At 48.4% G+C, this 27,394-nt stretch overlaps 1 protein-coding gene across 1 annotated transcript in view; it reads left to right on the plus strand.

Annotated features, from left to right (window-relative positions):
• Window positions 1-27,394, plus strand: part of LOC126541920 (protein Wnt-1-like) — a 56,726-nt gene that overhangs the window by 19,690 nt on the left and 9,642 nt on the right. Inside the window, exons 2-3 of the mRNA XM_050188886.2 lie at window positions 7,036-7,316; window positions 26,171-26,439. Of these exons, the coding sequence (XP_050044843.1) occupies window positions 7,036-7,316; window positions 26,171-26,439 (550 nt within the window). The remainder of the gene's footprint in view (window positions 1-7,035; window positions 7,317-26,170; window positions 26,440-27,394) is intronic.

The following is a 27,394-nucleotide window of genomic DNA, read 5'->3' on the forward strand; positions in this document are numbered from 1 at the left end:
CCCCCGCCGGCGCGCATGCGGCGGAACGGAAGCCCCGTGTCCAGACATCGTACGACCTTTCTAGCTCGTGATAAGCACACGCGCGAGCATCGCAAGAAAGAACGCAGAATTCGTTTTCGAGCAACTACACGTGTACCTTCAAAGTTGACTCGCGCGTATTTCGTATTACGACAGGCCGCATTATTTTCGGCGCAGATTCTGAACAGCTTTTGCCTCTTGAATGTAAACGTGAGTGCTATCTGACACAATGCTCAATGCATTATCTCACAATGTTATCTCACAATGGCAATGCATTATTCCGATTTGCGAAAAAGACTGTGGGATTGTCGGATTAAGGATGCTGCATGCGTGCATGCATGCGTGCGTGCAGCATTACGGCAATGACGATGGCATATGTCCGTGCGTGCGTGCGTGCGCGCATCCTGGAGATGCATTTCAAGCGGAGAGATCTTGCAAACTCACCTTCTACAATTCGTAAATTCCAATATGTGCCGTGAAGTAATTAATCAAGAAGTCAATTAGTTAATTTTTTTAATTCGTTCAAAATGTGTTTCGATTTATCGCGCTAGCATTGTCCGCCTCTTCGAATAACCAGCTCAAGTACAAGAGTTATGCTATCTGCAGGTGATTTTTTAAAGTTCTAAAAACTTAAAAATAATCGCAAAGTTCGCACAAACTCCCACAATTCGCTTCTTTCAATGCGAATGGCATTATTTGCCCCACTACAGCCGTTTGGAGCCTGCCTGCCTGCCTGCCTATCTATCTATCTATCTATCTATCTATCTATCTATCTATCTATCTATCTATCTATCTATCTATCTATCTATCTATCTATCTATCTATCTATCTATCTATCTATCTATCTATCTATCTATCTATCTATCTATCTATCTATCTATCTATCTATCTATCTATCTATCTATCTATCTATCTATCTATCTATCTATCTATCTATCTATCTATCTATCTATCTATCTATCTATCTATCTATCTTACGCCAACCCAGTACCCCAAGTTGTCTACCTGCTTAGGTAGCTAGGTATGTGCTCCTGGCCGAGATGTCATCGTGGTCGTTCTCTTTTCGTCATTCCAGCCTCGTGATCTTAATCTCGTTGTGCCGTCGTCGTCAACACGCCATCTACCCCGACCTTGTCACCCGAGTTGTCTGAATAGCTTGGGCCAGTAGGTATGGCCTCGTGGTCGGGATGCTGTCGTGGTCGTTGCATCGCCGTCATTCCAGTATTGTCAGCGGACGCTCATCATACCGTCTCGTCACGCCATCGTCGTCATACAGCCGTCACGCATTTGTTGTCAAACCGCCACAGTGTTGCCATCGTGGTCGTTCAATCGCCGTCATTCCAGATTCGTGAACTGACTCTCGTCATCCTGTCGCTGTCACACCTTCTATTCCGACCCGATGGTCCAAATAGCTTGGGGTCACAAGATACGTGTTCGGGGTCGTGATGCCATCGTGGTAATTGCATTGTCGTCATTCCAGCTTTGTAATGCGACTTTCGTCATCTCATCGTGATCACGCGATTGTCGCCACACAGTCGTGGTCATGTAGTCGTCGTTATGCTGTCGTTTTATCATTGTCATCACTTCAGTAACATCATCCCATCGTCGTCATGCCATCGAAGTCATACCGCCTTTATCATTCCATCGAGGTCAATATTTCTTTATCATTATCTTGTAATCATACTGTCGTCGTTCGATCGGGATTATGGCTCCACTGACATGCCGTCATCGCTTGTTGCTATCATGCCTCCATTGTCACGCCGTCGTCGTGATGCCTTCATGGTCGTGCCATCATTGTCACTATAGCTACGTCAGTCGACTCTCGTCGTGTCATCGTGTTCAAGCCATAATCGTCACATAGGTTTCGTGATACAGACTTCGTCACGCCATTATCATCACGCACTCGTCATCCCATTGTCCTCACGCCGTTGTCTGGCCATCGTCGTGATGCATTTGTCATACCATTGTCGTCACGCTGTCGTTTCACCATCGTCATCACGTCAGTATTGTCTTCCCATTGTCACCATGCCGTCATCGTCACACCACTTTCGTCGATCCATCGACGTCATTCCTTGTTCGTCCTTCTATCGTAATCGTGCTGTAGTCCTTCAACCGTGATTATCGTCGACGTCATCCTCCTCATTGCGTCGTCGTCACACAGACGCTATCATGCATGCGTTGCCATACCGTCGTCGCCATGCCGTCTTGGTAGCGCCATCGCCGTCATTTTCGCCGTTTCTTCATCTGGTTGTCGTCGTACCGTCGACGTCACACTATCGTCGTCATATCATTGACCTCATGTCGTCTTCGTCACGTTGTCATCCTTATACCATCCTCATAATTTAAGAATCGACGTAACATTGAGGCCATGCCGTCGTCGTCATACGCCTTAGTTGTTCCATTGATATCATTCCTTCTTTCTCATTACTTCTTCACTGCGTTGGCTTCATGCAGCCGTCGTAATGGCTTCGTGCTCGTTGGCGACCTTGGCAAGCGAGCGCCACAGAAAAGTGGGACGATAACGGAGTATGTTGCATTATGTTGCACATAGCCGAATCAACGAAAGTCTCAGAATTACCACTGCATGTGCTAAATGGGACGTCACGGATAGGGTCTGTTGCTGCATTGCTCGAGTGATATTCGCATTACCGTCGACAGTCATCGTTAGATGAGTTCTACTGTAATTTTATTTCTTCCACTCCATTACTGACACTGACTTGCCTTTATTTAGTCCGCTGTACTATAGTGTGTTGTACTGCAACACAGAATACTGTATTCTGCTCTGTATTGTGTTACTGTCATATGCTACGATATTATACTAAGCTAATATATTGCATGTACTGTATACCGTGTGCCTTCTACGGGGTTTGAAATTTATACGCAGCAGTTGTATCGTGCGTTCCGGCGGCCTGTATAAACTGTGTTACCCGCTTTTAACCTGAGATGTCATGCTATGCATAAACTACCTGGTATTTAAATTCTATTGGTCCCATTTTTTTAACCCGCTCTTGTGCTTATCTATCATATTTGTTAGCCACCGTTTACTTGGTGCACTCACTCATTGAACAAGAATGTACCTCTGTGCTACGTGCGGCATGTCTGGCTCTTTTAGTATTTCTGGTTCTCCGAGGTTAACAAATGCTATTCGCGCTCTAAAGTCTTGAAGCACCAAAAGTAACACAGGGTACTAAGGACGTATAGCCGTACTATAGCTTCGTTCTCGGGCACGTGCAGTGGCACTGAAACTTTCGGCGAGGACTGTATATTTTCGCCAGTGTGAAAGATGATCTTGAAACTGTATGCTGATCTTATGCTCATTGCTCATGTGTTCTACGAAGTTCATACATGGTTTGCATTCCTCTCTCCGTCACTGTTTGAACCAGCTGTTCCAAGTTTTCTTGACAAGTAATTGCTGTTTCCTTGCTCTTCGGCTGCTCGACATGGAAGTGGTTGCGTGCGGTATGTGCTTCTTTCTACCGCTCAACATTGATCGAAGTTGAGGCGCATATAACAAGGTGCACTGTGTGCGATTATCAGTCAGCCAGTAGACAGAGGGGGGGGACTTCAAGCTCAGCTCGGAGCGCTTTTAGATTTGATCGTTCGATTGCGGGAAAGCCTTTTCTCCTACCTAATTTAAAATGACGCAGAATGGCAACAGACACGACCGACCCTTATCTCGTTCAACAAGACGGATGGCTGGCGTACTCAAGTGGATTGCACTTGCTTCGGACTGTCGTTGGAGATTGAGAAAGAGCACGCAGAGGCGCTCGGAAAGGCACAGCAGCCAGCGAGGGCCTATATACTACGGAAAGCCGGATCACTATCGCGGTCTACGGTATTATCCGCATGTTCGTTATGGGAGCATCAGTTCGCATCAAGGTGGAATTAAAAGGCTGCTAATTTGTTATACGGGAGCGATAGAAATCGCGCCTTTCCAAACGTCACTTCATCCGTATACAACACAAGCACATTCAAGGGGAAGACCCACCAGCAGCCCTACACTCAAGATTTCTTTTTTCCTTTCTCTTTTTACTTCCTCGTTCGTTATTTGGATTGTGATCACCGGAATGTGCTCGCACTGGTATACAACTTCGAAAGCTCTTGGAGCTGCGTGCGATAAAATCAGACAGTACAGCGTTACCCTGGCCGCGCATCCCAAGTCACGAGAGAGAGAGACAGCTACGCAGGGACTAGCGCACTCGCTCTGTATGTGGGAAGTGCACGGCTGTGGACGCAGAGTCAGCGGCCGAAGCGCGCGCACCTCGGCCGGATGAAGCCGCCACGCACGCTGGGAACCGCCGGGCTTCGCAATCCTCTAAAAGACAACGAAACCAAAGCGCGACATCGCGCCCCGTGTTTGCGCAGGCACGCAGAGCCACCAGACGCGAGCGCCTCCGATGCGCCTTCACGATAAGCGCTGGCAGCAGAGAGAAAACGCTCAGACTCGCTGGTTCCGAGGGGGGAAGAACCGTCCATCAGGGAAGCCCTCGGTGCATGGCGCGCTAAGTTCAGCAGCGGGGACACCTTATATAACCTGTCTCCCGTTCTCCGGGGTTTACGCGGCGGTTTGCTTCTTCTCGTCGACCACTTTGCTTTTGTTTCTCGCTCACGGGGTGAACCTATGGACGATGGTGCTTTAAGTTTTCCGTAACTTTAGCTCCGTGATCGCTCTTCGAGCCGCCTCGACCGGGACGCTGCAGAGGGTAGAGGCGCGCATGCGAAGAACTAGTCTTCTCCTTAGACAATGCGAGAGGCTGGCCGAGGGCCGGGTGAGGGGGAAATGGGGGAGGGACCGACAGGAAGCGAGGCAGTTGCACGTCGTTGATGGAAGAGGTGGAGCTGCCGGCTGCCGAACGAAGCATGCGTCTCTTCGCCCGTAATGGCCACTCAAACAGACTAAGGCATTTCGTATACGAAGATATGCAAGGAGCGGGTAGGCAGACGAGTAAGAGCACCACGGTGTCGGGATTCGGAAGTCACTTCAACGCGCGGCCAGCCTATATAGGCTCGCAACTATCTGACGGCTTGACGTGAGTTTAGCGCAAACTTGCTGCGCACGGAGATGCCTGCTCCGAGTGTTTCCCGCGGGCATGGAGGCGTTCGATGACGCTTGTCCGGTAGTGACAAGCCGAGGTGCCGATAACATCTCCGACGCGCGCGTTGTCTTGCACGCCCGCGGCCCTTCGTTGAGCGAACCGAGTTGACGCGCTACTTCGCTCGGGGCGCGCCTTTCCCGTGACCCGGAGGGCTTCGCTTTTCTGCGCCAGACTGGCTCGCGTCTTTCGAAAACACGTGTCGATGGGCCGCGCGGACAAGGTCTCCGAGTGAAGCGTCCCGCTGTGGGGTGAGACAAGGAACCGAACGGCGTTTGGATTCTCTCTGCTCTGTTTCCTGTTCTCGAAAGACGTGCCAAGCATTCGCGGAGGTCATTGGAGGTTTGACTCAAGGTTTCTTCTTTCTTTTCTTTTCTTTTGGTGCGGTAGCATTAAAATAGTGCCAAAAGGAAAGAAGCGCATGTGTGTGAAGTGTTGGGAGCCGGTCACGTAGTAGAGGTATGTATAATGAGCTCCCGAAGAACACTTACCAATGTGGTGAACTGTGTTTAATCATGAATCCGGTACCTCAAAGAGGGTGCGACCTAATGGTAGACGCATTTATCTCTAATTTACCACTAGATTGCCACTGCATTTTTTTTTTCTTTTCACGCGCACGTACGTCGGAAAACATGCGTAAAGTCGTGTGCACACCTCTGATTTCTCTTACGTTTCTTTTTATGTCAGTGACGGGGCTACCTTGACTCGCATATTTTACAAATAAAGCTTGTCAGAGTCCGTGAACAGTGCGTCATGGTAATCGTGTGTTTTGGACTGATTTAATGGTAATTCTGCCGGTTTCGAATGCTGCACATAAGCGCCGTTCACATGAATGCCACACTGGCGTATCGAGTTTCTTAGCGCATCACGGTAATGCAACGCAGCTGCGTTCACGTATGGAGCATACCCCTTCGTTGGAAACAAGCCGGAACAAGTTTCCGGTGAGTGCGTTTCGCTAGTGAGTGGAGGAGAGCGCACGCTGCAGCATTCGCACCACGTTTTATCTGTCATTCGATGCGACACACCAGCGTTTGCACGCGTGCCGTGAGAAGACTTACCCGACTTCATCTACCATCTTCTCTCTCTCTCTCTCTCTCTCTCTCTCTATATATATATATATATATATATATATATATATATATATATATATATATGTGTGTGTGTGTGTGTGTGTGTGTGTTCCCATATATCTTACAGGGCAAGTTCTATCTCATTAAAGGAACGAATGAGGAGGAGGTAGGAGGAGGAGAAGCGCTGCTAGCTTCAGGCGAACCTAGACTTGCAAAGGTTGCCGGTAATTGCTCCGCCGGAGCGCCATTTATCAAGCGCGAATTCGCTTTCAAGTCCATCACGTTCCATCTGGTAACATAACGTCACCTGTTAACACAATGAATTTGATTCGATCTGGACACGCCACGTAGAATACCGCACGTTCCCATATACTGTACGGGGATCTCCTTATGTCATATATTGGAACATACGGGGTTTTACTTTCGACCTCATACGTTCATATAATCATATGAACGTATGGGGGTATTCCGTGATAACCTGAATTCGTCGCGTGTTAATATTGTATAACGACGTTGCACTTTGCTATTTTTGTCATGTAATTACTATTGCTTCCCCCCCCGCCTTACTCAATGCCTTTCAATGGGCCTGTAAGGCAATATGAATAAATAAATAAATAAATATGGGACTCGCCCCATACGATATATGGGAACATGCGGCTTTTTGTGTGGGGACCCCACATGTTCATAAGGGATCGTTTGATGTGGGGCTTATTGGCATTTTCTGTAGGGTAGCCGGATAAAGAAAGAAAAAAAAAAGCGAACGTTAATGCCCGTCCCGGATGACTGTATATACGAGGCGGCGGTGACGGCGTGCCAAGCCTACGTAACGACTTGCCCTGTTGCCACGCGTGCAGGGGCCTGGCGTCGGGGGGCCCCGAGGAGCCCAACAACGCGGTGGTGGCGACGGCGCTGGGCAGCGCCGTGATGAGCGGCACGCAGCTCCAGCTGAGCGTGCCGCTGCGACGCAAGCAGCGCGGCCTGGTGCGCGCCAACCCGGGTTCCCTGCAGGCCATCGCGCGGGGCATGCGCCTGGCCATCGCCGAGTGCAAGCACCAGTTCCGGAACCGGCGCTGGAACTGCCCCACGCCCGAGTACATGCGTGGAAAGTCGCTCTTCGGCAAGATCGTCCAGAGGGGTGAGTGGCGCGCATATACGCCGTCTTGTTATCGAGCAATGGCGCTCACACACCACGCGGAATATATATATATATATATATATATATATATATATACTTTTACGGGAATATCTTGTAAATGTTACATTACATAAATAATATCTTATAAAGTTTAATTGATCCAGCCATATAGACAGGAACTATTCGGTATTAATAAGTATACGGGTACATGCCTGCTAATGAGGCATTCTTCTCAGTGATCTCCTCTTCCCCACCTTCGTCGTGATTTTTCTCAAGTGTATTCCCTTAGTTTAGTCATTTTAGTCAGAGAAAAAAAAACCATTGCTCTGACGGAAATGACTACAACGTACAATATTACTGAAGGTAATGTTAAGGGGCTATATTATTATATAGGTAGTTGCTTGAGAAGTAAATTTGTGATTTTTTTTCTTTATTGGTTGATGATATGTGTTCTCGCTTCTAGTGCTGGTAATCTCCGCCTCTTCGAATAATCGAGCTCACGGTTGTTCTACCTGACACAGGCGATTATTTAAAAATTCCGGAACACGTAAAATATGATCACCCCGTGTATAGATGTGACAGGAGTTTGCCCGTGAAGTTCAGTTAACGCGCTAAGAATTTGTCGACACTGTGTGTGCTTAGGAATATTTGCAACGTTGCTCACTATATAGTATATACCACTGACGAACAATAAGAAAGAAAGATTGATAACCACAATGATAACTTTATATAAGTAGTAAGAATTATGACAGTCAAACGCACACGCCATGTGTACTGAAATAAGTGTGCATACAATATACAGTCTGCATAAGTATCGCATTGAAAGCTGAAAGAAAAATGGAAAGTGTGAAGCACAAAACGAAAAAACGAACAAAAAAAGGCGAAGGAACGTGGGTCACTCACGAAGACTGTGTATTGTCACGTGGCGTCTCAAAACAGTGCGTGCCACTAGGGAAGGATGGGGATAATTGGTTCGCTCTCGCCTGTTATGTTAACAGCAACCTGTTATGCGATGTGGCGAACACGCCAGTCGTCTCAAAACGATACAGTTGGCGTTGTCAGGAAAGCCGCATGGGTAGAGCATCGGGGTCTTAAGCTGGGGTCTCTATAGTTCAAACCCTCAATCGGACACGCACTTTCTTTTTATTCGAGAGACGCGAGAGCAGCCTACCTGCGTAACGTACCTGATATCAGACAACGAATGGTTCGCACTTAAAAGAAGAAACAAGAAAGAACAGGCAGCGGTTGATTTGTATGCTCCAGGAGCTTGATGATAAAGAACATAACAAAAAATGGTCGCGCGGGCGCAGGAAAGCCTTTTTATTTCCTACGCGTCCGCGTTTGCACTGTGCATCTCTCACCATAGACGCATGAGGCAACAAAAGACCATGACAAGAACGCAGCGTTCGTTTGTTCTGGCGCCATCCTTAATTGTCATTCCATGATGGAGGTTGACGAGTTCTCCTTGTATATATCGCATTAAAGAGTGGCGTATTTATTTCCCATGTTTTGTTTTTCCTGACAACAGGCGGTATTTAATAGCTAGTTGTACGTGATATATGCGCTGCATCTATAAGAGAACTTTTAACATTCATGATCGTTTTATCAAGAAACTGAATGTGCTATAGCAGCAAATGTGTGCCCGACTGCAAGCTTCTACACAAGCGTACCGGGAATGCCTATATCTCCTTAATCCCGACTGCTTAATCCCGTACTGACTTACTTAATCGAGCAGTTTTATTCTGTGCCATTAGTATTGGCGCTTGCTTACCGTATGTTTTCTCATCTGTCGCACCGCGACGTTAATATCACTATTTACTCTTGCCGACTAACCTCGCTGTCTTTCCTTCTTCCCAGTCACTCACTTCGGCCCTATGTCAAAGTCGTCACAGTACTCACGGGATCCTCCTGCAGAACATCTGTCACTGTCATGGACAGGCGGAATTTGATCAATCAATCAATCAATCAATCAATCAATCAATCAATCAATCAATCAATCAATCAATCAATCAATCAATCAATCAATCAATCAATCAATCAATCAATCAATCAATCAATCAATCAATCAATCGTGGTTGTTAACGTCTAACGATAAACCAGGACTACGAGGGAAAGCATAGCGGAGGGCTCCAGATTAATTTTGACAGTAGCGTAGCCAGAAATTCTTTTTAACGTGGCGGGGGGGGAAGGGGGGGGTCACCCACTTAACCGGGGACAGGAAAGAGGAAGGGGCTAGGAAGGCCGCGTATTAACAAAGAAAATTTCAGAGGCGAGGGGATGGAGAGGGGGAGTCATGTGCCTGGTGTGTGCCCCCTTGGCTACGCCACACGCACCTGGGATTCTTCAATGTGCACCTAAGTGGGATCACACGAGTGTTTTCGCATTTCGCTCCCGAGTCGCAAGTTAAGCACTGGACGAATTATCGCCGTTGTCTTATAGATACGTTAACATGGTACAATTGCGATACCGAAACAGAAACAACAAATGTCAGTAATCGGCATGTATAACGAAGAGAAGGAGGGGAGCAGCGATACGAAGAAAGCTCGCCGTGATGCGCACCCACGCTCACATGTACACCCGCACGCTCACATGCACTCACACGTGCACAGGCACGCATACGCACACAAACACACACATATATACGCTCGTGCGCACACACGCACGCGCACGCAGACGAACGAATGCACGCTCACACACACACACGTATACGCGCACATAGAAAAATAAAAGAAAGGTCGACTCCGCCGAAATGGGAGCAGCGCCTGCACTCCTCGCGCATAAGAGACGACGCAGACAGGCAGCGACAGCAAAATGCGCTCGTGCATGCATGCTAGCACGCGCCGTGCGCGTATGGCGGCGCGGTAAGGAAGCTCTTAAGGGACACGGTGTAAATCAGGTAGTCGCAATAGCCGCCACTAACAGCAGCAGCAGCAGCAGCCAAGTTCAGGGGGAAGAAGCAGGCCCTCTCCTCTGTCGGCTGCGACGGCTCCCGATACGGCCGCCGTCTATCTTAATGACCGATCGCAGAGCGCACGCGCCAAGCCACCCCTGCGCCTCTCTCGCTTCTGCAGCGCACTTCCCCGCAGAACGCCCCGCGCTCCCGCTTCGCGGACCGCGGAGCGGCCAGCCCGGCGCGCGCCGTTCCTCGGACGGTGCGGCACGTTGTCTCGGTTAAATAGCGTTCTCCCTTAACAGGCGACCGGACAGGCTATCCGCAGGCTACACATGTACCCTCGAGGGTGTATAGCACACCAACGTCAGCGTTTTCAAAAAAGACGCCTACAACGTCAAACTGGGAGATCTGAGACCACTTAGAATATTTCAATCGCGTGGTAAAACTTATCGCCCGCAATCTGGCTGTGCGAGAGTGAGCCCGAACGTATACAAAGTTTAAAAACGGACTTTAGACATGTGTGTACAGTGTCCTCGGACAGACTGACCGCGCGAGTCACTTCATGCGCTACCGCATCCTCTTCGTCCTTCATTTTATCTATTTTTCTAAATAAGAAATTATTTTCCTGTGGGCGCTCTGCTGTACTGCGGCCCGTCTGAAGATGCTCGCAGACTGCAATGTGTGACTCCGAAAGTAATAAAGCGAAATAAGCACGGAAAATTCCGGTGTGATTGAAGATCGTGGTAAGGTTATGGAACTACTATGTAAGTTCTATATATCGAGGCAGCACTGGACGAAGCGTTTCCACGCTTGAGTGCGCTATGCGCCAGGTTCTGTGTGTAACTGTATTTAAAACATGCACAAAATTTTATTCTTTGTGGTCCCGAAAATATTCAGAAACTGGCGTATAGTGTAGTTGAGCGTGGAGCCGAATGACGCCCCTCTCGTGCCTTCCGATGTGTCTTGAAAACAAAGAGAAAAATAATAGAACGCGCACATAATTTACACAAAAACATTCGCGAAGTGAGAGTCGTGATACCCAGGTCCTCCTATATTTTGTTCCTTGCACTTCTTCTTATATATATATATATTCAAGAGGTGTCTAAGGGAATACAGGCCGCTCACGATTCTGAGAAGTGCGCGTGATCTACTTGGGACAATAAAAACCAGCATTAGCACTCTCCTTCTTTTTCTTTTTGCCCGCATACGATCGCGCGAAAATAACAGCCCCCGCTACGGAACTCCAGAGGTCACGCGGTGAGAGGTCGTGGACCGAACATCGTCGCACCATCTCAGCGTCCACATAAGCTTCCCGCACTGAAGTGCGAACAGAGAAGACGACGCGAGTTCTCACAGAAACCTCACGCTTTCGAAATGGTGAATAACTCGCGGACAGAATCAAAAGCAAACTTCTTCGAAACAGTGACAGCTGCACAAGCGCGCGCTCCCACGTAGGCACGGAAGCGCGCGAGCAAGACTGCTTCTCTAAACCCTTCAAAAAAGTTCAGCCAGGAGAGTAGAACAAGGTTATCCCCCACTTCTCGCGATTTTCTAGTTTTCTCTCTCTGCCTCTCAGCCCCTCTTGGAATTCAAGGCAAAACTACACAGCTCTCCCGCTGCTCTTCGTGTGCGCTGAGTTTCACGCTATCAGATAACCTTACGAAAAATCCTGTCCGACCCAACATTCGTTCGACCGTGCTGGACGAATCGGGGTCGTACACATACGAAGCTTTCCTCAACTTCGCTACCACCCATCGTTGAAAGCGCACGCTGAGTCTTGTATTAATAATTCTTCGAGGTTTTAATGTGTAAGTTGTTTGCTTCCCTAGTGTGCTGTATAGATATCAAGCGTTTAATGTATAAGTGATCCAAACATTTCTCTTCGCTAGTTGGTTTAGTTCTCTAACAGATGCGTAAACGGCGTGGAACAAAGAGAACAACGTATAAAGGCCCATGCGTGCATATTCGTATCGTGGTTTTGGCACGTAAAAACCCAGAATTTCTTTTAAAGGCGCACATAAACACACATGCGGTCGCCAATTTCTTCTACTGTTTATTCATTTATTCAGCACGGCAGCTTTATAAAAGCTTGGCCTTGAACGGTTAATTGTTATTTATCGCGATAGCAGTCAATCTTTATTATCAGTATGCTGCGCAGTTGAGCGGCAGATTTCAAGTAAGGAAAAAAAAGGCAAGAGGGGAAGAAATGGAGAAAAACGGGGTGTGTGGAGAAGAATAATCTCAGCGTAGCTTTTTTTTTCCGAAAGAAAGGCTTGTGCAACGTTTTTTCAATTAACCAACAATAATAGGTTGGGTCAATACAAATGTGAACAAAATAAAAATATTATTGAAACTAGATCGTATCAAAAGCAACGTCAAAGGTCAAAACAGCACGATATTAAAAGGAACAGTTGAATCATAGGGTCTTACCTGCAAAAACCAACAGCACGATATGAATGCAACACTTTTATCAAGGTGTTAGGTGTTGACGAAACACTGTATTTCATAACATCATTTTCAGGGCATAAATAATAAGGAGAAATCACCTTCAACCACTCAGAAGAGGATTAGGAGGGAGTGGGGACAACTTCGGTCGGATCGTCGTGAAGCGTTCCTGGGATCAGGACACTTTGTTCCGTGACTAGGGTGTAAAAAATTCGCCCCAGCAATTTCTGCTTTCTTTTTTTCTTTTTCTACAGCGCTGGTGAAGTAGCCCACTGATCAGAGCAAAAGAAAACTGAAATGTCCGGCACCATAAAAGTTGAAGGAAGACAGTGCGAAATCTTTAAGTGAAAGATGGAAAGAGGCGGCAAAAGTGGTCAGAGGTCAAACGTCGGCTCCGCTCCAGCCGTCATCAAGTGGGACTTCGCTCCCAAACGCCTATCCGTCCACTCGGCATATGCCGAGCGGCGTCTCGCCTACGGTCATCGCGCGCCACAAAGGGGGGGAGGGGGGGCAACCTTTGTGTTGGGCCACAACGGACGACTGCATGCAGTATGCGCGCAGATGGGAGGTTACCAAAGCATCGCTGAACGGCCGAAAAGTTGGGAGAAGGAGGAGGAGAGTAGAGGAGGGGGAGCGTGCGGAAAGAAAGAAAGAAAGAGTGCGCAGAGAAATGGTCCTGCACGCCTGGCCTCCGCCCGACATTAAATCCCCCCCCCCCCCCCCTTTCTAACCTCCCCGTCGTTTTGAGCGTTGACTACTACCCCTGCATATCGTGAGCGCGGGGCTGGTCGCACCGGGGCATCGTGAAACCGCTGCCATTAACGAACAGCTTTTCACTGCACCCCCCCGCCCCCCTCCCTCCCCCGCGTCCCGCCGCCACCACAGCTCTGCCGCCGCAGCGTTGCGCGTTGAAATATGCATGCGCTCAGTCGTCGCAACCGCGAGAGGTCAAATCGCTGCCTAAAGCGTCTTCCACCCTCGGCGACGAAGGATGGTGGCGAAACCGCGGCGACGCGGGGGCAGCGCCACACTGCGGACCAACTGGGCCTCGCACGGTCGTCTGCACAGAACGCGTTTGCACAATCGGACTAGTGTAGGTGTCATCGCATTGGTGCCTTCTTTCGGGGTCACTTAATTGGTTTGACGCAATAAGAGAGAGAGAGAGAGAGAGAGAGAGATTTATTATGATAGAAAAGCTGAAAGGTCGGCCTGAACCGAAAGAGTTCTGACCTGCTACTGAGAGGGGAGTAAATAAAAAAAGAAGAGAGAGAGAGAGAGATGATGTTGGTGATGTCTACCCTTATGTCCAACTGCTTAAATGGAAGTGTGAGCCCTATAATGAACGAACGCGTTTGAAGCGAACGAGATCTCAAAATATACAAGCACACTTGCAGTTTAGAACGATTTACCTCTGACAGCGCTGCAGAACTTATTACTCACGCAAAGATTGAAAGGACAAGGATTTCTAACACGCAAGGATTGACAAGGAAAAATCCCACGCAGCGCGCCCGCTGCCTTCACTATCAATGCGAAGCATCCTTTTCCTCATTCCTGGAAATTTGCGGTAAATAGGCAGGTAACTTCCTATCTCGCCGCGTTTCTGGTCTCTTCAATGAGAATAAATGCGCCACCGATGGTGGGTTTGAACCTCGGTCTTCCAGCCCAGCAGCCCGATGTTCTGGCCACTAGGCCATCATCACATGCACATACTTCTCTCATGCCAAAGCCGACTATACTCAGTTCCATACATAGCAGTAAACGCTGTGGAGGCTAGGAAGACTTCTTGCAGCGGCTTCGTTCGCACTTGGATATAGTTCGATGTTTTTTAGACCGCAATTGTGCGCAACTGTTGTTTATATAGGCTCAGTATTAAATGAAACAAGTTTTAATCCTGAGAAACAAACGCACTGCGGTGCACGGCTGGTAATGCGTTGTATTACATCATTTTTATTTTTGTTGTTCATTTCGTTTTTTTTTGTTTTTTTTTTAATTTGCAATCCGTCGCGAGGAGCCTCACGTGCATGCTCACGCGAGCGAACGCTGTTGGCGCGCAGCGAGGCATAGACGGAACGCGCGGAGTGATAACTTTCCTTGACCGAACTTCTTGCGTAGCATTGAGTGCTATGTATGGAACGGAGTATAGTTATGTGAGACGTTTGCTGCCTGCGTCAAGTGTCCGTTTGTCGCATTATTTCCTCGTGACAGCTCGCGCATTCAGACGCTGTGTTTGACTTCATCGCCTTAGGGATCGGCCTTCATTCTCAATTCCTTTCCCCATAGCAGCTAACGCTACGTAGAAGCTGCGCGATATTGTACCGCCTTCATGTTCGACCCAGGTCGCACGGGTTGTAAAGTTTCTTCGTTGTAGCACAAATGGGATCGTCGTTTTAATGTAACCCGCGGAACATAGACGCTTCTATAACTCTTTGTCGTAGATTAGGTGACAATCCATGTTCATTTTGCTTACGTCTCCGTGGAACCGTCCCCGTGTGTGGAACCTGACAGTCGACATGTCATAAACTCGCGTCGAACGGTCATAGTAGAAATCATGGCATCGCAGTCCTCACCGTTGTCGTCGTCTTGCTATCGTCTTCACGCGTACGCTCGTGTCGGCGCCCTGCACTCCCCCCTCCTCCCGTGAAAAAGAAAAGGAAGAAAACAGCTTACCTTGAAAACACGTTGGTCCGTCTAGTAACACCTTGCGTAACCTCGAATGTTGCTAGATGGTCACCTACCTGCAAAATGCGTCGTATAACATCGATTCCCAAAGTACGTAAGATCTGCACATGTTCTTTCCGCATCGCAGTAGTGAAAGCGGTGCTTCTTTATCTGAATTTCTCCGAAGTATCATCACCATTGGAACGTGTACTTTAGTGTGGCGTCAATAATGCATGTAAGGAGCACAGGTTCGTCTTCTCTTTGCAGTGAGCTTCATTCACAGGCATTTGTGTACTGTGGCGCAAGCAATCAACAAGGGACGGGAAAAGACAATTTAGGGTCGTCGAAAAGGGACACCGTTTGAAGGCGGCAGGCCCCATTCGTGAACACAAGAGTGATAAAAAAAATTAATATACGTGCGCGAAAGAGATATGAGAGCGTGATAGAGACATTACACGAGAAGTAATGAAGTCTAGGGTTTGACGAAAACTTGTCTGGCGAGGAAAGAACATGGCTGAATAAACGTACACTCGCCAACTGAAAAAATTCAAAACACAGATTGACGTTTCGGCACCCAATACAGATGCCTCGTTCCCAATGAACGAATGCATGGTTGTCTTTATTATATACGCGTCGGAAGACGTAATGCGCTTGCGTACAACTCAGGGAGGGCTCTCCGTGTCCGGTTTATCGTGTTCATATTATCGTGGTTTATCGTGTTCAATCAGTGGTTTAGCAGAATTGGACCTCTTGTCAACGTCTTGCAAAACCCACAGGCTAACACATGAACGGGTTGCAATATCGGTGGCAGTGATGTAATAACTCATCACAGTGTTTGACATAATGCTTTTCTTGGCTGGATAGCATAAGCAAGCAGAAAGAAGACCTTGTAAACTGTTTGCCTCATGTAGGCTTGTTTGGACATACATTGTAGAACGTGCTTAAATCTGTTAAAGAACGTAGCTAGACGGAAGCGAGAGCTTTCACATGTAAGGATATAATGGGGGAAATTCCTACAAGAACAATCGGGCAGTGCTACTCACATCAAAATTTATCGAAGGCCAATGTCGATCAGACAGTGGTAAAGATATTATGCGCACAAAGCATATACGGTTCATTACGCAGTAGGACTAGCACATCGGGCTATCAAACTTTTTTTTTTCTTCCATCAATTACCTCACCGAGAAAATTGCAGGTGTTGAACTATAGCTGCCATGCAACGCAAGAAGTCATTCGATAATTCGCTGCGGAATCGACCAGTGATGTAATTAAGCACGTTAAATAGGCTAGTTGAGCACTTGAAATTATATCGCATACGTCCACATTTGACGTGTTCTAAGGCAATTATAATCAAATTTACCAAGTCGTCTTGTTTTACTGCTCAAAGTCAAGTTAGACCAGCAGTTCAACTTCTTACATTAAACAAGGGCAATGAAGAAGCATCCAGGGAGCGCAAACTAACGAACAAAGAAAAAAAAAGTACTAGAAGATGCGGCGAGTAAAAGTTTGGTTTATGTTCCGTCCGGGGGTCCCGAGGCCAGCGCGCGCTCGTCGGCTGCCGCAGGTGAATAAGCAGCAGTTCCGCGTCCAAACAACCACAACCGGCCACGCGCTGACCACGCAAAGGGACTTCGTACGCACACGACCCCCCCCCCCTCCCCCCCTGCGAACGGAACGACCCCGTTGCTCCGCGGAACCAACACACGCAGCGCCCACGCGGTTCCCGGTCAGCGGGTGGCGCTGCTCCGGAGAGCTCAAGGGAGCTCGAGCGCACGCGAATGTTCCGCAGGCCGGATACAACACCAAGAAGCGAGGATAGGAGCTTCTTCGAGAAGCGGGGGCGAGAAGAATACTAAAGAACGGAGGAGTTTGCGGCTGATCGTAAAGCTAGGGGGGAGTTGTCATTATTAGGGCCATTAAAAAGGCACCTGGTCCGCTCCGAGGGGGGGTTGCCATACGGCCGTCAGCGCGCTCGGGTCGAGAGAGGCCTCTTCCCTGCCGAGCGCTAACGCGGTGCACTGCGGACGGGTGGACCGCGACTGTGTCCGTTGTTGGCTGCGCCGCGCCGAGGTTGGGAGAGAGTCCGCGAGACGGGCACGGCGTTCTCGCTTTTTCGCTCTTCTGCATGTGGCCTTTCCCGTCCTTTCTTTCTTTCTTCCGAGTTGTGAGGAAGAGTCAGAGAGAAAACAAAAACAAGACGTGGGGCTTTCCGTGTGTTCTGTGCAGACTGGTGTCCTGAGGCCAAGGTACAAGGGCCTTTATTTATTTCACGTGCGTGTTCTTTTTTTCTTTTTTGCGATCCCCGGTCTTCTTCTGTGGACCTCCTGGTTAACTATTTCACCGGAAGTGCTTGGGTTAACTCTCAGGGTTCGAATCTCACTCCAGTTCTGCGGAACCACGCAGCACTCGACGCAGCTGTCGCACAATCGGTCCGCAGGGTTCCATGAACTCTGCATGCAGATGAGCGATGGTCTATGACCGGTGCGGTATGGAACGTCGGTACGTCAGGAATGAGGAACCCTTCCTGTCAATATACACCTCTATCTATACGCTTCCGTACAGGAGGGCTGCGGGCTTTTCGCCACGGCGTTCATCGTTGGTCTGGCGCGTATACGCAGTTTTCCCCAGCGTTCTATTGGCTGCTTGTCAGTGCGCGTTGATTGCGAAGCCCTTTATGTCACTGCCGAAAAAAAGGAAGAGGCGTAGAGTAGCCTGCAAGTCGACTTCCAGTACTGTTTAGGGAGGCAGCTGCCCCCGCGCAGAAAAAAAAAAAAAAAAGAGGGTCTATTCACTGTCTGAAGCGCCGTGGGATGTCAGCTGCCGTCAATAGAGCTAGCTTGTTGTTTCCGGATTCATTGTTTCCTTCAATGTAGCCTCACAGGAATGAGAGGATGACGCGTCGCACTTCGACGGAGCATTTTCCAGCTGTATTTCGCGTTTTTCTTGCTGTGTTTCTGTCGCTATTTTGCTCGATGTCTAAACCTGTATTGCGGACCGACCACTGGTGGCGATACCTTCGCCGCGATACCTTCGTAGTATGATCATTAAATGAATGATCACGCTACGCAACATTTAGTAGACCGGCCTTAGTAGCTCAGTCGTTTTGCAGGAGTCGACATTATTATGACCTAGTGGGGCAGTGCAGAAGCTATGTCGATTCTGCGAAACCCGTTATATCCTTAAAAGCAATAACTTCAAACATAGCAAGCAGGTATAAAAGGAAAAAACATCGTTTATCTGTTCTCGAATACATTTCGATAGAGGAACTTGGACGCAGAACTAAAACCGCACAGCTGTATTGTACTCGCCATAGTGAACTCGTGCTCCCAGAAGGTAAAGTTCGACAATGGCAGGAGCAATCACGTAATTATGTGCAAAACTCAGCAGTGTTCATCAAAGCAAACACGTCGTATTGAGTGTGCAACAGCGTCACAAGAGCCAGGACGCCCTTCAATGTATGTATATCTATTAGTACGCTCACTATTCGCTGTATTGGCTCACGTTTTTATCCACAAACTTTCCTATGTGAGCACGTGACCAGGTGCCAAGGTTACATTGACTTGCCTCCCTTGCCCCGTATGTTGCAGTGGTCCTGCAGCACGCAATGACTTCCCATATACGCTATATAATGCACTATCTTCCGGGAGAGTTGGACTGCCGTCATCTCGGTCTGTGAAAGCTGTCGTTTTTTAAAGGTAACTACTTATTCGTTGTGCTATTTATGGTCGATTTGTATGCACGAAAATGGTTGTACCGGCGCGTTCAGTGTTTCAGGGTCATGTTAATTTGACGTCACTGGGTACAACACTGAGAAACTGTGCGCATAACAGCCCACGATGGCCGTGCCCATGAAGCCAAAACAGAACTGTTTTAGCCAATATGGAGATATCACTGAGAACATCAACTCTGGAACTAAAGATTAAGAATTTCTCATGCCTCGGCTTCGTACAAACCTAACACATTCATCCCCTTCCGAATGCAAGGTAACACAGAATCAAACACATACTTCTGGAGGAATCAGTAGACAGGCAGTGCTTGCGTGCGCGTGCGTGTGTATGTGTGTTTCATTTTCCCTTGTCTTCCCTTCGAGCGTCTTCTCGCTTCCCTTGCAGTATAGGCACCTTTGCCTTTAGTACGTGGCATACATCCCCACTTTTCTCTCCAAGCTGAGATTGCACTACCTCCTGTTTTCTGTACACAACTTCGAACCAGTGTCTTGGAGTTACAAGAAAAGAGATCTTTCAAGCATCCTCACAACAGGCGGCACGTGACCACGCTTTTCCTACCTCTTAACTGCGCTTTCCGCATTGTACAATATGTACGCACCTTTTATACACTGCATGCCCTCCCATTTCCCCTGTTGCACAGACGATATGACTGAAGAAGGGAGAAGGCAGCAGATCGTGACGACTCTTCCCGCCGCTCGGACGCAGATAGCGCGGCGTTGCGGCGGCTGCGCGAGTTTAGGCCTAAAAGCGCTCGGAAACAGCGCTCTTCTCCCAGGTGGCGCTGCTCGGACGTGGACCGGTTTAAAGAGCGGCCGATCGCCGCCGCTACAGCTTAATTGCCGAGCGGCCCCCCAGGTGGACGGAGTGGTGTTCGGGGACGACACCTCGGAGAGGGCGCCACTTCGGGGCGGGCTCACTTCTCGCGCACGAGGCGGATAATATACGGCGCTCCCGGCGCGCGCGTTCCTCGCACGCATCGCAGGCACCGATGCGCTGTGTAATTAAGCGGTCAGACTTGTGTGCTGAGAAGTGGGCGCGGGAGTACTGGAGATGGAGGGAGGAAGGGAGGGGGGGGGTCTGTTTGGACCAGCGGGCACCACTCTGTTCTTTTGCTCTCGCGCCTCTTCATCCTCACGCGAGCAAGCGTGGTGGCACTGCCGCTGGCCGGGCCTCGTTAATGTTACGCACGAACTAGCCGCCAGAGGGCGCTCGTGTAGAGGCGTTTCCGGGACGGCGACACCACCACGTGGCGGGACTGTGGACTAACAGCACGTGGCGATACACGCTGCGCACGTTCGTTCAGCTCTTCTCGTGGTATCTCACCTCTCCTCGGACCTTAAACCGCGCGTGAGACGCTCTAACGAGTCGGCGCGGACGACGGTGATGAAGAAGATAATTATGGTGGCGATGATGATGACGATGATGATGATGGCCTTCTGTTACGAAACTGCTGCGTGAAAGAGCTGGAGTCCCATAAATTTCCGCGCTCGTAGGCGCGGTGTACTGGCACTTAAGCATTTATGGCTCTCCCGTGAATGCTGTACCAGAAGCGTAAGATGTGCGGTTAAAGGTAGTTTAGGTGCGTATAATGGGTCTCCTGTTGTATATCCAGCAGTGCGAACGAAGCTTTACACGGAGAGGATGAAAGTTATCATCAATCTGCAGGGTTTCGGAATATCAGTGATGCAGTAGTACATAGAGTCACTACGCTGCTCGCGGTCAGCTTGATCACACGCTGAATGAGCAGTGTAATTTTGGTAAAGACCGTGCGAACTACTCTCGTAAAGTTTAGTTTCTACTTCTTTTTCTTCATCTTCTCATCCTTCTTCTCCTCCTCTTCTACTGCTGACGCTTAGAGCACGAGGCGAAAAGAAAGCCCTGCAGCCGCTGCCGTTTTTTTGACTACAGGGGCGTAGCCAGGTTTGCTACTTGTACGGTGGCGGGAAGCTAGATGTCAGAGCACACCTTGAAAATCTAGTAGTAATCATGGTGAGAACATACATAATAAAAAAAGCACTATTAAGGAGAGAAATGATGTCGAAAACTCACTTGACACACCCTTAACATTGGTGTGCTTTTTTTTTACCTTCCTTTTCTCTTCCATAAGACCTATCTACGACGAAAGCAGGCTGAACACTTAAGTTGTTCATGAATATCCGAAGGAGACATTTTCACAAATTGTGCCTTGCAAAGGTGGTATGGGTAAATAGGCGTTTCCTCTTGGTGGCGCAGCAACGCAATAGCAGTTGCTCTATTTCTGTATGTACCAGCTTAGTTTTTTTTCTTCTCTCTATTATAGGGGCACTAAAAAGAAAAATTATTTGGGCCGTATCAGCCAATTAACCTTCCACAATACCAAAAAAAAAAAACCACTGTTGCCGTGACAACATGTTTGGGGCGCCAGAAGACACGCACTAATGAAAAGCCGGTGACAACGCCACCTTGATGTTTACGCATCAAGTTTTTGGGAACCATAACAGGGCAAACGCGGCCCAAATACAAGAAAACACATTGAAATCCGTGACGTACCACTGACGTATACCAACGCTCAGCTTTCATTTTTTTTTTTTAAGAAGGAAACTTTGATCTTCATTACCGCTTCTAATAATCCACATTTTGTCGCGAAATCAACGAAAATGTAGTTTTTAAAATAATGTGTTACAGTTCTAAACTGACTTATTGTTTTTCTTTAGTGTCCTTTATAGCGAAATATTTTTGTTATATACTAGCGCACGTAGAAGTAAAGAATACTGTATTGGAAGGCGTGGCGTAGATAAGCACATGTTTATGCAAAGCACTCATGCAATCATGAGCTTTCTGACTGTTGCCCCGGGGCGCGCTCTTACCTAGGAAGTCTGGCGGAGCTCGTGTGTATTGTGCCGCTTGTCGCTATCGGTTAATATCATTATTATGTGGCCCTTAGTGTAGCCAGAACGCTGTGTAACAGTATCATGAACACTATGAAATAGTTTATTATTTTTTGTTTCCGTAAAGCGCGTCATCCCTTCCTAAGGTAGACAATTCAGTACAGGGTTATTCTTTGAATGATACTAAACGAATAAGCAATTACATCAACAGAGGCAAATCTGCCAACAGCGCTACAAAATCTCGAGCTGGTAACCTCATCAACAAGAACTTTCACTCGCGTCATAGGGTTAGTAGGACAGCACTTACAATACAATACAATACAATACAATACAATACAATTTTATTTCCATAAAAAGATAATGATGAAGGAGGTGGGAAAAAAGGCGAACGCGCTGGACGTGGTTCCTCCACTTTACAGCAGGCAGCGACAGGAGACGATTGACATTCTCGCCAAAAATTCTGACATAAAACAATTTGAGATGTAGTGGCCGCGCTCACATTAAACACAGTTGATTCGACATAATTGATGCGAGTCAACAAGGCCGTGTAAGCACATGTACAAAAACAGCAGATTGCGTTTCAACCTCCTAGTAGCTTTCTTCAATAACCTCAAGATGAATAAAAGCGTCGATCGAGTGCAGTCGTTAATACCCCGGTTAAGATTTCTGGGACGTCACATTCGCATCGGGGCTTTATAACACGCATGCGTTGGCTGTTGTCCCGAGGCATTTCTCTTATTGTGATCCTTTGTTAAGTCGCCACTGTAACAAAGTTCACGCGGTTCTTGCCTCATAGCTTCCTCTCCCCCTTTGCGTGTGTGGTAAGCGTATGTGCGTGCGTATGTGTTGGCGTGCGGACGGCCTGTACTCGTGTGTCTACGCACCTGAACATTATTACATCGACACAATGAATAAAGTTGTTTCCCTCACTCACTCACATCGAGACAACACCCTTAATATGAATGCTCGAGGGTGCGCGAAGAGTCCTTTCTTGCAAAGTGGAAAAATGCAAGGGTCTTGTACATATACACACGGTAATATGTCACCGTGAATGCAATTTTATTTAAAGTGCATTCTGCTGAATAACAAAATGAACAAGATAATAACACATGCTGAAGTGGTGACTGCGATGCGGTTCAGGGCAGCTGTTTGCGCACATAAATGAAGGCCTTTGAACCATTTCATGGCTAAGTGGCATATATAGCTCTGAGCGGCTGTAACCGTCTGCATTCTTTTCGGTCTCTACGAGTGTACCACTACACCGTTAAAGCGACAGCGTTAAGGGCCCCGTGTCCCAGAAAATCCGGTCTCGGCATCGACGTCCGGCGTCGGCGTCGCCATGAGCAAAAATTTCCTTAGGTGCAATGAAAGCACATTCAGCGCCAGCGAACAAGAACAGAAGGGAGACGACACCACAATGCGCTGTGGTGTCGTCTCCCTTCTGTCCTTGTTCGCTGGTGCTAAATATGCTATCACTGTCTGTTTACCAACAAGCCCAACAAATGGCAATTCCGTATATATTTAGGTATATGTACGGGCCACGCCTTGCAGTATGACATGCGGTATATTCGGGTTATATTGCCACATCATTCTAGGACTAAGGTTGCTCATACCTTGTCTTACATTCTTGACAAAGTTGTTCCTCGGAATTTTGAGAATAACAGCCCACAAACAAATATCAGGCAACAAATCTTCCCAGACCGATATATTAGAAGTGCAAAACAGTAACAAAAACCTGGAAATGAGGAAATTTTTGGCGCGGTAGTGCACAACCCCCGTGATAGACCCACACAAGAGGCCGCAGAAGCTTAAACGCCCTCTTATTTTTAGCACTCGTCTTAAGCGTGTATGAATGCACCTTTGTTCGCTTGCACGCCTTCCTTTGCGCAATCAAAGTCTGCGGTGGCACCAAACGGCAAAGTGGTCGCCCCCTAAGGTATCGGCAACCCAGTGAAAGTCTGAGAGAGCGGAATATTGGCGAATTATTAATCGACGGAATCTGAATGGTAAGCAACGTTTCGCTATACTATACGTGTGATGAACTGTGTGGCGGGCAGATGTTTGTACTTGAGAACTCAGACGGGGTGCGCCCTGCGATTTCCGAACCAAACGAGTCGCTCTATATTGGTGACTCACTGCAACGAGAATTGTACAGGGAAGCAGATATGAAAAACAAATTCTAGGACTGCTATTAGTACGAGCGCGGTAATTTTGCCTACTATAGTATTTATCATTTGTTTTGATTTGTTTCATTTATTTGCTCCTTAAAGGTGCGGTGGCATTCCATAAGAAAGGGGAAATGGGCTGGGGGCTTCATTCTATGTGACAATATTAAAAAAAAAATTTTTTTTGAAAGTTGCAAGATGGTGCCTTTGGGTAAATTGGTACGCACCAACCAGAAATTAAAAAAAAAAAAGGGGGCGGTGCGTTCTACAGGAAGCGGCCAGAAATCAGGTATATTGCATCATTCCTTGCGTAGCTCTTCCATATGTCCGCGGGAAATACGGCAGCCGCCTTCTTCTTTCCGTTCGCGTGCGACAAGAACTGGCATAACGTGCTGCACAGACCGCCGTATAGATGCACCTCTCCCATATGCGCGGACCCTGCGTGGGGTGAGTGAAGAGCTTGCCCACTGTCTGCGCGTACAGAGGCGCCCCGAGTGACAACACGGACGTTTTATTGCCCCCAGGCTTTACAGCGCTGGAGCCTCGACCGGATGACTGCGGCGTGTCGCGGGACAGCTCGTGTATAGGCAGGCAGGCCTGTGCCGAGGCGCGCTTGTTCCGTCCTCGAGCCGGCGTCAGAGCGGGCGTACTACGCACGGTGTTTGTGCCTCCCAAGGGTGTTTAGGTGAAGTGCGGGGGGAGGGGGGGGTTGGAAGTACGGACAGCCCACCAGTCGCGAAGCACACCGCGCTCGCAGGGTCCGCCCCAAAAGCACACACGCGCCAGTGCGTGCACGGGGGGGCACCCCGCCCACAGCGCAAACTCGCCGTTTCCTGCGCGCACACCGTGGGTCTTGCTCGCTTGCCAGACACGGACCCTCTCCCTTCTTTTCTCTTTCTTTTTTCGTTTTTGCGAGATCCCGTTCGTGCCGAAAGCCTGGTCGAGGCGGCGATGGTGGGCGACCATCGGCTTCTGCCCGTTAGCGCGCACTTCTCCCCCTCTCGATTCCTCTTTTGTCTGAGCTCATTTCTACGCTTTCCGAGGACAGTTGCGTGAGACTGTACGCGTGCACGTGCTATACGTGTACACACGTTTACACACGTTTACTCCGCGTTCCTGAGCGCTCACTTTGCTCCTGGTTGTTTAGTTTCTTTCTCGTTTTTCGTCGGCGAGCAGGATGTGAATCGTGGTCTGCTCGGCGGGTGTGCGACTTATAGCCTTGGCGCTCCAGGTGCCTATTTACTCATTTACGCCAGACGTGTTGGTTTTACTCCGCAGTTCACGACGGCTATTGTCGATGACGTTGCGGTGTGGCGTCAGTTATTAATGTTGTATCCGAGGCGGCCCACATGACGTCTATTTCCGCCCCTGACAGAGCATCTGAACTTATCCAAAGCCGGGGGAAAAAAATAAAGGAACAAGAGCTTCATGTAACCTCGGTATTGGATCCTAAGCTTGAATAGACCAAGCGGCATTAGTGCCTTTGACCCATTCGTATGCAGTGATTGCTGATGCAGGGTCTTTCGAACTGCAATCGTGGTGCCACTGTCACGGTGCCGTATGCTCGTATAATAACACCTCGGTAATGATCATCGCCAAGTTGTCGTGTTGCCACAAATGTATCTTAAAAAAATACACAAAAGAAGGCGATTGAGCCGGTACAACTTGGAGCACGGCGTCCTGAAAACTGTCTCTCCAAGGACGTGCAGCACCACAATATCCTGGTACTTTATTTATTTATTGTCTGCGATGACATAACTACTACAATAGTCCGTACGTTATCGCCAGCACCATTTCAGGCCCTTGTGTCGTGCAGGCAAAATAAGATCTCTACAAGCAGGGCACCGAGAGACAGCAGCGGCCTTGTGCCTGTTGTGGGCGGGAGAAAGCAGGCACCGCTGGTCAGTGAAGCTAAGCCAAACCAACGACACGAAACGAGCTAAGACACCAACGACACACACAATGCAGTAGTACAGCTATTGTAGCCACGATGGTACGAGGATGATGATTACTACACCACTCGATGTTTACAGCTGCGAAGCGTGTGTGACTGTCACATAGAGAGAGACCCAAGCTCTCTGTTCTGGTCTTCGCGCAGGCTGCCGCGAGACGGCGTTCGTGTACGCGGTGACGAGCGCGGGCGTGGCGCACGCCGTGTCGCGGGCGTGCAGCGAAGGCGCCATCGACACCTGCACCTGCGACTACCGGCAGCGGGGTCCCCCCTCGGGTCTCGACTGGCAGTGGGGCGGCTGCTCGGACAACGTCCACTTCGGCTACAAGTTCGCGCGAGCCTTTGTCGACGCCGCCGAGAGGGGAAGGGACCTGCGGTTCGTCATCAACCTGCACAACAACGAGGCCGGAAGGCTGGTACGTTCATCTGCGCACGAGCATGCAGGCATCGAGTGCACAGAATGCCGGATCCTTTTCTTGTTGTTGTTGTCGCTTTTTCGTAAGTGATGCCGCGTACGTTTGCAGTCATCTTTGATGTTCAATTATTCTAAGATGTCTTCTAGTCAAGGGCTTCAACGGCGCTCTTTAAGCAACAAAAGTATGAAGTGTACCTGAAATGTAAGACCGTCGTCATTAAAGGTCACGCCGTGTGTGTTGGCCGAGGTGCAAAGGACAACCTGTTCTGGTGTTGGTGATGTAATGATTTTGTCGCCCGTGCAAGATTTGCGATATTGTACGTCACAATGTTCGCGATTAACTCAAATTTGTTGCTTAAACTGAAGTATACTTATGCTAGATTAAATCTATACGCGATACAATTTTCAGATAAATCTCAGAGGATGAACTTTTCCATTGATCTTTTGGCGTAGTTGCTCTAGGTATAATATAACTAAGCACGGCTATACCAGAGCCAAGCGTTGGTGGCCGCGTAAATTCGTCGCATGCTGGAGAGTGCCGCTAGAGTGACCGACCTAACTTGGTTTATCAAGCATCTAACAGAAATGTAAGATATTTCATGCTGGGCGTAAAAGGATGTTTGCAACTAAAATTTAGTGAATCCTGATAGTTAGGCTTAGTTAGCATTACTGCTTAGCCTAATTGTCTCCTTTTGAAAGATTGCTTGATGTGCAACTAACCGTCCCACAAAAACTGCTCAAGATTAGTAGCTGGATATGCCAATCAATAAATTATCGGGTAATTGGTGTCTTAGTGGCAATAATAAATTTTGACCAACTATATATTGCGTCAACTTGTAGTGAAATTTCGGTACAAGGGTGTTTTGCATTCTACCCCCTCCTGAAAGTTTGAAATCAGCGCTCGTCTTCCTTCCTTTTTTGCCTGCTTTGTCTGGTTCCGCGCGGCGTAACGAGAG

The sequence above is a fragment of the Dermacentor andersoni genome, chromosome 2 (assembly GCF_023375885.2).
Source record: "Dermacentor andersoni chromosome 2, qqDerAnde1_hic_scaffold, whole genome shotgun sequence".
Classification (NCBI taxonomy): domain Eukaryota; kingdom Metazoa; phylum Arthropoda; class Arachnida; order Ixodida; family Ixodidae; genus Dermacentor; species Dermacentor andersoni.